Source organism: Chrysochloris asiatica, unplaced genomic scaffold (genome assembly GCF_000296735.1).
Source record: "Chrysochloris asiatica unplaced genomic scaffold, ChrAsi1.0 scaffold00092, whole genome shotgun sequence".
Classification (NCBI taxonomy): domain Eukaryota; kingdom Metazoa; phylum Chordata; class Mammalia; order Afrosoricida; family Chrysochloridae; genus Chrysochloris; species Chrysochloris asiatica.
This window is the reverse complement of record NW_006408610.1, coordinates 10,219,586-10,231,717: the sequence shown is the minus strand read 5'-3', so window position 1 is coordinate 10,231,717 and position 12,132 is coordinate 10,219,586. Positions and strand designations below refer to the sequence as shown.

At 43.2% G+C, this 12,132-nt stretch overlaps 1 protein-coding gene across 1 annotated transcript in view; it reads left to right on the top strand.

Moving 5' to 3' along the window:
- Positions 1 to 8,839: 8,839 nt before the first annotated feature.
- The window catches only part of KIF23 (kinesin family member 23), a 29,108-nt gene continuing 25,815 nt past the window's right edge, over positions 8,840 to 12,132 (top strand). The window contains exons 1-3 of the mRNA XM_006866574.1: positions 8,840 to 8,850; positions 10,381 to 10,450; positions 11,467 to 11,595. Coding sequence (XP_006866636.1) covers positions 8,840 to 8,850; positions 10,381 to 10,450; positions 11,467 to 11,595 — 210 coding nt within the window. The remainder of the gene's footprint in view (positions 8,851 to 10,380; positions 10,451 to 11,466; positions 11,596 to 12,132) is intronic.

Here is a 12,132-nt window from a genome sequence, read left to right as displayed (position 1 = left end):
TGCAGAAAGGGGAGATACTCACGGTCAAGGCACTTCCTTTGCCCCATTTCGACACCACTAACCTGTGGTGAAAACTGTGGAGACTTACAAGAGAGGTGCTCTGAAGATTTAGACTTGGAAGCATCAGCTGGAGGGAGAAGTGAAACAACAGAAAAAAGCAGCTTGCTTCAAGGTTCATCCAAACAGTGTCATCTCCCAAGATCCCTTGGAGCCCAAGAAGGAGAGAAAAAACAGTTGCGGAAGGCCTTCTGGTTCTCTAGTTCAGGAACCATTTCAGCTGGGCACTGAGAAGAGACACCAGGAGCTGGAGAAGAAAATGGCTGAGGAGCAAGCCTAGAAAATCCATCAATTTTAGGTCAGGCAATGGGAGGAACAACAGGCCCAGCTACGGAAAGAACTGGAACACAAAGCAAACCCAGTATCTCCTAAGTTCTCCACTTGATTCCACCGTGGAATTCAGCTGTGAGCTGCAGACGCCACCCTGGGCCAGGAGCTGTGCTGTACATCATACCGCGAGCCTTCATTGTTTGTCACTGAGGCACGGGAGGAACTCACTTCTCCAGACTCTTTTTATCTTCCTGTGCCTGACAGTACACATATATCTAGACCAGATTCTGGGTGGTGTAAATTAAACTACCAATTAGCCATTAATATGAATCTAAGTTTTCAGGTGAGACTATAGTTACAACATTGTATCTACTGTGCCTTTCTCAAACATACTTTTGAAAACAAAACACAAAAATCGTTTTATTATGAAAATAAAGATAGTTAAATGCTGAGGAAAAAAACAAAAACAAAGCAACCTTTAAAAACGCACTACCCAAATCTTTGAAAACACCTTTGAAAAACACCCTTTAAGGCTTGTGAGGTCATCGTGAGGGCAGGTGGGCAGGGAAGGGCGGTTTAAAGGTTGTGCTCAACTGCCACCTTTCTAGCCAATGAAAAAGTGCCATATCTGAGAATGTTTTCAGCAGTTCAGCTATGCCACCAAATTTCACATTCGTGTGCAGAGGATGCTAAAGATTTTGCCAGACAGATGGTCAAATGGAGTGATTCTCAAGCGTTAAGGTGAATAAGATACACCTGGCGATTCACTGAGACAGAGATTCGTGAGCCAGTCAAGCCAGGAGGTTCCACTTCAGAAGGTTGAAATGTATATCGACTCTTAGAGAAATCTGCACTGGACCACGTGGTTTAAATGTAGGCGAGCCAGGACCCAGACTTGCCATGCTGTGCCTTCCAGAAGGCATTCATTGGGCCTATCAGCATTGCTTTGATTCATGTACTTTGTTACAGCAACGCAACACCCAAGAGCGTATCCTCCGATTTATGTTCAGAAGCTTTGTGCATTTTCTCATCTGTTGCATTACCAATTAAAGTGTCAGTATTTTATGGGGGTTTCGAGGAGTACAGAAATGCTGAGGCAAACCGTTCTAAAGAGAGACCCCCCCCTGCCATCTGCACTTGTTTATCACTTACGAGACCCTCCCTTCACAATGCAGGCTCTGTTGTGCTGGTTCAGGAACACCCCCAAATCTTGGAATACTGCTTCTATGATTACCACCCCAGATCCTGGAACAGCCTTGTAAATAGTTCATTGTATAGTCCTCCAAGGACAAGTAACAATTTATATCAGATGACAATGGTCAAGAAATATGAGTTCATTAGTTTTAGTGTCTGCTTACTTTCTCTGGGAAAAGCAGACTGATAAAATAAAACTATATGGGCTGGTAAATTTGAGGTCCATTAATTGCAAGCTGCAGTACCAAAAAAAAAAAAATTTTTTTTTGGCAACAATCTGGCACCGTTAGTGGAATTCTACAGCAGCACGATCTGTAACTATAGTTTTATGGTGAAAAAGGTACCAGGTTAAAATCCCCTTTTCTACAAGGCCAAAGACATAATGACTATAAAATTCTCCTGCTTCAACAGAGTAAAAATAATGTTCTCACTTTGCGCATAAGTAGTTGAGAGACAATGGATGATTAATTTCAAGGACATTTAGAGTATCTCACCTTTGCTCATTGCCTTTTCATTGGGCTAATGACTGAAATAAAATGCCAAATCAACAGAAGATGAACAAGCATTTCAAAGTGTTTTTTATGAGGTTGGTAAGCTTCAGCCCTGTGGTCCACTTTGGGAAAATGCCCACAAGTTCAATGTTTAAAAGTTTGCAGGACACTAATCTGGAAGCATTTCATGTGTAGTGAGAATGGGTTCAAATATATTAAGTATTAACTATTAGACATCAAATGTCTAATGTGAATATAGTTTGGCCCAAGTCTAAAGTGGGTTATTTGAAGACCTCACTAGTAAACTGTCTATTAAGTCAGTGGTTCGCGAGTTTGTTTTTTTCAGTGTCTCAATATACCTAGGAGAAAATGCGACACACTGCCACTTTTAGCAGCTACTCCCCAGGGTGCCAATCTCTAAAGAGACCACCAAGGGGAGGCAGATATCTGTTGGGGTGCACCCCTTCTCCCTGCTTGAGAAACGCTGCTCTGAAATGTCTCCAGACATCATAGTTGTGAGAAAACTTGAGTATGTTTGAACGAGGCCATTCAAGTTAGCTTTTGTCTCCTTTTACACCTTGAAAGATTCCATTTTCCGCTGTTGTTTTTAAGACTACATCTCCATCTTCTTTCTAAGGAAATGAATTATTTTGTCATTATTAAGGCCCCCTTTTTTTAAAGTTGGCCTTTTGAGTACAAGTGATTTAACTATTTTGGTCTAATGCAGTTTTTCTTAAAGTGATCTTTGTTTTTCCTTGTGTGTGTGTGTGTGTGTGTGTGTAAAACTCCGTTCCTGAGAGAGGTTCTAGGCAAAGTAGAGCACAGTACAGTGATATTGTCAGATATTTGGGAAACTCTTCATTGGGAATCTATTATGTCTCACTTTTTTTTTTTTTTTTAAAGCCTTGGTGCCTTTTTTGATGCTAAATACCTATTATCACTGTCTAACAACACTTTATATTAGTTGAATGTCGGTTTCTGATTTTCCAGTCACCAGTCTATATGGATGAAAGCCTTATTTCCAAACTCAGAGATGTCCTTTTAACTTACACTAATGTATGGTTTTCTTGAACTATGTGAGAGGGAAAAAAATAAAACTTTATTTATTATAAAACTTCTCCTGCTTCCTACTTGATTGAGTTATGTTTCATAGACCCCCTATGCAAACCTGTTTATTCGCCATGAGAAATGGACTACCGAATCCATCAGTGAACATTAATTTAGTGCTCGGTGTGTGTAGCACACTGGTTAACTGCTCAGCTGCCAACTAGAAGGTCAGGAGTCTGAGCCCAGCAGGTGCTCCCAGGGAAAAAGCTGTGGCGGTGGGCTTCCTTTAAAAGTACAGCCTTGGAAACCCCATGGAGCACTCAATCTTAGACTTTCCTCAGGAATCTGAATCAATTCAGTGGAACACAACAACATAGCAAAAGGAAACCCAGGAGCGTGCGTACCTTCATTTTTCATGTCACTTTAGTTTCTTTTTATGGATTGGAGTGTGCCCTCCCCACAAATGTGTCTTACAAATCCTAAACTGTAAATTTGTGGATGTAATCATATTTGGGATTAGGGCTGTTTGTTGGGACCATATCAGTGTAGGTTATGTCTTAAACCAACCAGCTTTGAGATATGAAGGGTAGTTTAGGTAGAGAGAGGCAAGCACATGCCAAATGAAGACTGCCAAGGAGCCAAGGCAAAGACGCTGAAGAGAGGCAGGGCTTTCCTCCAGAGCTAACAGAGAGCGAGAAAGCCTTCTACTAGGGCAGGCGCCTGAACTTGGACTTTTAGCCTCCTAATTGGTGTCCTGGTGTGGCACTGTGGGTTAATGCGCCAGACTGCAAAGCCGTTTGAACTGCAAGGCTGGCTGTTCAAGCTCACCAGCTGCTCCTCAGAAACCCTAAACAGGGTGGCTATGGGTCAGAACCGACTCGATGGCACTTAACAACAACAATTGGTGAGAAAATTAATTTCTGTGCTTTAATGCCATCCACTTGTGGCACTTCTAGCTACACTAAGATATTAAGATTGTCTCCTCTGACCTGCAAGTTTTTTTTTAATCTTTCTTTGTATTTTATGACTGGTATTTTTGAAGGAGTATAGCCAATTATTTTAGATTGTCCCTTAGTTTTATACTATTGGAAGGATGGTTTGTTTTATGCACACGCTCAGGAAGCACATGCTGCTGCTTAGTTCCATTATTAGCAATGTCAGCTTGGATCATGTTTATTGTGGATTGAGTAAAAGTTTACAGATCATCACTTTTACATTCACCAAATCACACACCTTATTTCATTACAACGGTTATAATCCCCTCCATGTACCATCAATTAACAGTATTTCTCTCTATTCATTTTGGCTTGTTTTTCAAACAACACTCAGGCATATATAATAATTTTACGCCACCAAAGGGCACATTCTGCAAGTCTGGACTTGGACCATTTTTGAACAGAGAAATGACGTAATGAGATTGGATATATAATAAAATAAAATTTAAGAAAATATGCCAGTGTTTTCACAAGGCCAGAGTGAGGGGGAGTCCTGATGTGATGTGAACTGTTCACATGCTAGGCTGCTGCTAACTGAAAGGTTGAATGTTCAAGTCTACTGGAGGCACTTGGAAGAAACACCTGGCAATCTACTTCTGAAAAATCAGCAATCGAAAACCCTACTCTGGCACACGTGGGGTCATCCTGAGTCAGAAACAAGTCGATGGCAATGTGTGAGAAGTGAGGGAGAAAGAAGAAACTGTCTTGAAGACAAGCTGGGGTTGGCACAATGTAAAGGGTCCTTGACAGAGGTGTTCCTTAAAAGGAAGGAATGAATTCATTCATTCCTTCCACACATTTACAGAGAACTTCCACTGCTGGACACTGGGGTCCAGTGGCATCTACTGAGGCCACAGGGTCATGTTGGCCAGTAAACAGGCTTATGCTATAGAGCTTACAGTTCCCTAGAGAAGGAGTCGGTAGTAAAGAAACACATGAGACGCTACAGGATCAGCACTGGACTGTGAACCACAAGGTCAGCAGTTCAAACCCACCAGCTGCTCCTTGGAAACCCTGTACAGGAACACTGAGTTGGAACTGATAGCACTTAACAACTGCAAACTGAAGTCCTGGTGGGCACTGTAGGATAAGCACTTGATGGCTGTGTCGGTTTGAACTGCAAGGTCGGAGGTTCAAATCGTTGGAATCCTATCCAGGGTTGTTGTAAGAACCGACTCAATGACAATTAACAACAACAATGGCAAATTAGTGGTTATGAATTGGGCTGCGAACAGCAAGGTCAGCAGTTCAAAACTACCAGCTGTTCCGTGGGAGGAAGATGAGGCATTCTGCGTCCGTAAAGATTTACAGCCTCGGAAACCCTGTACAGGGTCGCTATGGGTTGGAACCAACTCCATGGCACATGGCAACAACAACAACAACAACTAATTACAAGGTCGGTGGTTCACATTCCCCAACATTGCCTGCTCCTGTAAAGATCTATGGTCCTGGAGACCCTAGATAGGGTCACTATGTTGTAGGGTCACTATAGTCATAATCAACTAGGGGACAGTGGCAGTATTGCAAATTGGGCTGTGAGCTCAGCAGCAAATCAACAAGGGCCGTGACTTGGGAAGCAGGGCGCCAGTCCCCAAAGCAGGTTGTTTTGAGAACTGAAGATAAGGAGGCATTGTCAGAAGGGGGGAGGCAGGTGAGTGTGGCAGAGGGAGGGTGTGAGCCCAGTGTGTCTGGTGCGCTGCAGTTCAGAGGCAGGGAGCAGAGAAGAGGCTGAAGGACCCTGTTGCAAGCCTCAGGCAATGGGGAGCCACTGCAAGGTTTCAAGCAAGGGAGTGATGTGGTTATACCTGGATTTAGAGGCCAGTTGGATGCAACTGGAGAATGGATTGGAGGATAGCAGCTGAGAGGCCTGTTAAGACATCGTTGCAGTCATCTGGACTCTAGACAGTAGTAGTCAAAGGACTAGAACTAAGTAGAGACATTTAAAGGCTATTTAGGAGGTACAGTTGGCAGGATTTGATGACTGAATGTTAAAGCTGGTGAAGCAAAAGGTACCTCTAAGATGGTACCTTAGACTCTGCCTTGGCTAGGTGAATGATGATGCCATCCATGAAGGTCTCGTCTCTTGTGGGGAGAGATTAGGATGTGATGGATGCGAGGTGCCTGTGGGCCAGTCAAGAGGAGCATCTAGAAGGCAGCTGGATCTATGGGTCTGCAGTTCACAAGAGCAAATGTGAATAGTATGTGAAGCCATGAGTGTGGCTGACTGAGAGTGCTTGGGGACAGGACGCAGCTAATAACCAGGTCAAAACCCTGAGACATACATTTAAGGGAGGGAAAACACACACACACACACACAACGCTGAGAAAGAGACCATTGTTGTTAAGGGCCGTCAAGTCGATTCCAACTCATAGTGACCCTATATATGGTTTCTGAAGAGCGACTGGTGGGTTTGAACTGCTGACCCTATGGTTAGTGCTTAACCTATAGCACCACATCAGGATTCCATGAGAGAGACTGTTGTTGTCAAAGGTTTCCAAGTAACGGCTGGTGTGTTTGAACCGCCAACCTTGTGGCTAGCAGTCCAGTGCTGATCCTACAGCGCTACACCAGGATTTGTTGTCGTTGTTGTTATGTGCCGTGGAGTCGGTTCCGACTCATAGCGACCCTGTACAGGGTTTCCGAGGCTGTATATCTTTAAGGGATCAGAAAGCCTCATCTTTTTCCCGCTGAACAGCTGGTAGTTTTGAACGGCTGATCTTAAGGTTCGAAGCCCGATTCGTAACCACTACGCTACCAGAGCTCCTTACACCAGGATTAGGGAGGAGAAAAAACAAGGACACGGACTTTCTTGCAGTTTTGTTAATAGGACTAGTGAGATAACGGTTTGTTGTTGTTGTTAAATGCTTTTGAGTTGCTTCCGACTCATAGCGACCATGTATAGGGTTTCCAAGGAGCAGCTGGTGAATTTGAACTGCTGACCTTGTGGTTCAAACCGACATTGTGGTTCAGTACATTATCCCACAGCGCCACACCAGGACTCCAAGATAAGGGTGGGAAGGAATCAATTAGATTGAACATCAAAGAAGTTGTGATACTGGTGAGTAAAAGACAGTAAGGAGCCATTAGGAGGTAACTGGGCAGCAGCTAGCCAGCATTGGTGGTAGAGCTCTTGGCCAGCTTCACTTCATGTGCAGTTACCACCCAACTATTAGCGAATACCTGTGTGTTGTTGCTAGGATGCTGAACAAGTTTCAGCAGAGCTTCCAGACTAAGAGAGACTAGGAAGAAAGGCCTGGCACTCTACTTCTGAAAATCAGTCAATAAAAGTCCTGTGGGTCATAAAGATTCCACCTGCACATGATCAAGGGGATGGCACAGGAATGGGCAGCATTCTGTTCCATTGTGTATGGGGTTGCCCCAAGTCGGGGGCTCAACTCAACAGCGGGTAATAGCAGCAACTGTTGTTGTTGTTGTTGTTAAGTGCCATCGAGTCGGGTCCGACCCATAGCGACCCTGTACAGGGTTTCCGAGGGTGTAAATCTTTACGGGAGTAGAAAGCCTCATCTTTCTCCCGCGGAGCGACTGGTAGTTTCGAACCGCTAACCTTAAGGTTCGCAGCCCGATTCGTAACCACTAAGCTACCAGAGCTCCTTCCAACTAGCAAGCAGTAAAGCCTGACTCCTAAATGATACATATCCAAACCTCTCATCTGACAAGTAGATTCCTAATGGCTCCAAGACTTAAACATGAAAGACAAAGCAATTAAAGAACTTGAGAAAAACATGAGATTAAAAAAATAAATCTGAGTGGGAAAGACTTTCCCGCATTTGATGCAAAGCCAAAGCCATGAAAGACTGACAAATTTGGTTACCTCATTTTTTCCCTAAGCTGTCACAAAACAACACAACCAAATGAAAATAAAAACCAAAATATGAAGCAGAAAAAGATTTGAACTCAAATTTTGGATGAGGACAAATTTCCTTGGTATAAGAGCCACTTTTACAAATCAGTTAATAACAAAAATCTAAAGAATCCAATGGAATAATGGGTCAAAGGAAAGAAACACATACTTGATAGTTACCAGTTTCGGGACAAAGGTTAAAAATGTGGGGCGGATTCAGTTCATCTAGTAAGAGGAGGCTCTGTAGGTTGCTCTTCAAAAGCAAAGATCCAATCTTATTCATCTCTTTATGTCCAGGGCATACATATAAACACAATAAAGAATTTTATAAAACAATGTGTCTATTATAAACACAATAAAGAATTTTATAAAACAATGTGTCTATAGTTAAGAATTGGAGGAACCAGAAAGGAAGCCAGAGAGGAAGACTGAGATTAAAAGGGCACAACAGGAGAATCAGACACACCAGGTCTGAAACAACACAACTGACCTCGGAACCAACCCTGGAATTGCCCTGTCGTTGGACTTCTTGTTCTGTCGGCAAGTAAATCTTCAGTTCCTTATCGAAAAATGAAAGAGGTTGATTTTCAGCATATCTGAATTTTCTCTTCAAGCTCTGCAGCCTGGGACCTAGGCACCTCTCGGCTTTTCTCCGTCTGTCGCGTAGGAAACAAGCGCCAATTCCTTCGGAGCGGATTTTTTTTCTCTGAGGCCCCGCCCTTATCAAAGGGCGGGCGCTGATTGGCCCGTTTGAAATGCGCCGGGCGCGAGCCTACCTGGGCATTACGGGCCTTACGGAGCGACGCGACGGAGCCGGGACTTCCTTCCCGCGGCTTTTGCCTGCGTCCCGCTGTCTTGGCCAGCCTGTCCGATCGAGCCCGGCGACCCGCGTGCGCGTTTGGGCAGCACGGAGCCTGCTGCCATGAAGCCAGCGTGAGTACCGGGCCAGGGAGCAGGGAGGTTGGGAGGTCTGGGCGGAAGCCAGAGGCACGGGCCGTCTCCTCACGCCGCGGCCCTCAAAGTGGGAGTCCCGGGCACAGAGACCCACCCGGTCCTTGGCGCCTCTTCGGATTCCCGTCCTCCCGATCCGGGCGCCCATTGTCCTGCCCTGGCCCTTAGCTGCCAGGAAAGGTCGGCCCCAAGTCAGGGGACTTTATGCTTTGACTCTGGTTCCCGTTAGCCGCGTTGTCATCCGCCTGGTTTCTGGACCGCCTCCCCTAACCTCTTCTCCCGGTCCCTTCCTCCTTCATGAGCGCCCACTTTCGGGGTGCATTTTGCAGCATTAGTGCGAATCTGCAGACGGCTGTAGTCGCGGGGCGTCTCGCGTAAGAAGCCGAGTGTTGTGTCTGGGTCGGGGGAGGGGTCTCAGCACCTGGGGAGCCCTGGCACTGGTGAGCGTTGCCTGCTTTTCGGAGCCTGGCCTGGTAGCTTGGAGGCGGATACTGTCACCTGATACTGACAAGCCCCGCCCGATCCACGGACACGCATGCCCACTTTCCTGCCTGTGAAGGGGCCAGAATGCTTCCGGAAAATCATAATTCCGTGACCGCTACTGTGATTAAGAAGTGCTTGTGGTCTAAAGAAGGGGACTGACTTTATCATTAGTCTCACTTCGCGAGCCAATTGCAGAGGCAGCTTGTTTTATTAAGAGACCAAAGCCAAAAGATCTTAAAAAGCCAAAAATAAGTTCCGTTTCCGTAAAGCTGCCACAGTATTTTGCTCTTGATAGCACCAGTTTGCTTCCATTTTCCCTGGGTAGATGTTGAGAGAAAAATCATTTCATAATCCACAATCCAAGTCATTAATTTTACTTTTAGTATTAAATGTACATCTAGACTGTGGGAGGAAGTGGCATGTTAGATGAATGGAGAAATTAAGCCCATATATCCTCCCCCCCCATTGTCCCCACTCAAGAAACGAGCAAAAAATTTGCTTTATGGGACCACATTTTGTATGGTTTTGAGAATTCCATAATCAGTTGTTCCTTGAAAATATTGACATTGAGCTTGATGAAAGAATGAGTTCCTTCATCTTTGTTTTTATAATTGATTGAAGTGACTTGCTTGGCAGTCTGCCTTGCCAATGGTTGTTAGTGTGGTGTATATACCCTCTGGTGTTCATCCTAATGTCTTTCAAGAGAAGTCTGATCAGTTATCTGTAAATTTCCAGATTTGTAGTACAACTACAGTTATTGCTCAAGAAAAATTGCCAGCTACTTGAAATGTAGCACTGATCAAAGAGTAAGTAGGTACATTTCCTACGAAAACGACATTCTAAACCAATTTTAATTATTTTGGGGCTATTCATGCTATAAACTCTATTCTATTAATTACTTTATTATTGTTATTCAAGTTGTTTGGTGGAGCAGTGTTTTGGAATCCTAAGAATGTTTTCTTTGTATAAATTATAGATGAGATTTTCATATCGTAACACTGAACTGAAACTTTTTATATCTATGATCAGGAGAACTAAGACACCCAGGAAACCTCTGCTGAAGAAAGGATCCCAAACAAGTCCTAAAGACCCCGTTGGGGTAAGGTCACCCAGTGCATTTATGTTTGTATTCTGTCGTCAGTTCTTTTCTGTCCACTTGGAAGGAATGGGAGAAAAGATAGGGAAGTAGAGTTAAAGAGCATTTCTGTTAATTAATTGTGTAAGGCCGGTTCTGGCCATGAAATTTTGTTTCCATATAGGATTCATTAGTCCATTAAAATAGAATCTTCAGTTGTCAATTGCATGCTTCCTCTAACTAATTATAAATGGAAAATAACAACAAATATTCTCCAAGCTGGTTGATACACACTGGGATGGGGGAATCTTTCTGCTTGGATGACTGTCCTTTCTCATCATTGGTATTTTGTTGTTGTTGTTAGATACCCTGGAGTCAGTAACTGATGGTAGATTTCATAAGGAAAGCCCCAGACTCCATGCTTCTTGGTACTAAATTTCATACGGACTCTAGTATAGAATAGTTTAATTCACTGTAATACTTGATCATAATTGAAAGTACTTCACTAATTCCAGGCTTGGGAACTTGCTTATAAAAGCAAATGGCAAATAAAAAAGGATTGGTGTTTTAAATCTGTTCCTCATTGGCATTGGACCTAATCTCTGGGTTTGAGCTGTGAGAACCAGATGCTTTGCACATAGCTATTCAGGCTTTCCTCAACCCAATCCCTGAGTAAGGAAACTTATTTGTATACAAAGTGTTAGGTTAAACTGGAAAATTTTAATTGATATCCAGATCCAAAGAATTCTAACAGTTTTTAAAAGGAGTCTCATTGTTGATGATTTCTAGAGTGACTTTTATGTTATGAGTAATATAACTATTATTTGTATGCAATATACTGAAGAGAAGCTGTGAGATTTGATGTTTTTGTTAGCAAATACTAATTTTATGTGCATTTAATGTTTGCATTTGATAATCTCAAATAATGAATTTGGATTTTCATAGCTCTTAAATTGGGAGAACAAATGTTTGGCGATTAAATGAAAATTCATAAGGCAGAAGTCAACCTTGGTATTTTAAGTACCTTACTGTCTTCTCAGGTGTACTGTAGAGTGCGCCCACTGAGCTTCCTGGATCAAGAGTGCTGCATAGAAGTGATAAGTAACACAACCGTTCAGCTTCATACTCCTGAGGGTTACAGACTAAACCGAAATGGAGATTACAAGGAGGTAACCCCTACTGGAGTCAAGTCACTTTTACTTGAAATGTTGACTTTCCATTTTTAAATTGAACAAACTTATTCATGTTTTTGAAAACATATTTCACTATATCCACCGGATCTAAAGTGTTTTTGATTTCTGGGCTGTAAAGACACATCTTTGGGGTATCCTAGACTTGGTTGGTGGTTATGTGCCGTGGAGTCAGTTCCGACTCATAGTGACCCTGTACAGGGTTTCCGAGGCTGTAAATCTTTAAGGGAGCAGAAAGCCTCATCTTTCTCCCATGGAACAGCTGGTAGTTTCGAACTGCTGACCCTGATGTTCGCAGCCTGACTCATAACCACTATGCTACCAGAGCTCCTTATACTAGAGTAGTTAGTGGGTTGCTTTTCAGGGATAAATTCTTATATTATAAGGGCATTTATTGCTTTTTAAAATATAGAGTTATTTTAATATGCAGTAATTTATGGTTGTGTTAGACCGGTTACATATATGCAATTTCATGTATGGAGATGAAAATAACATTGAATAATAGGCATTGTATAT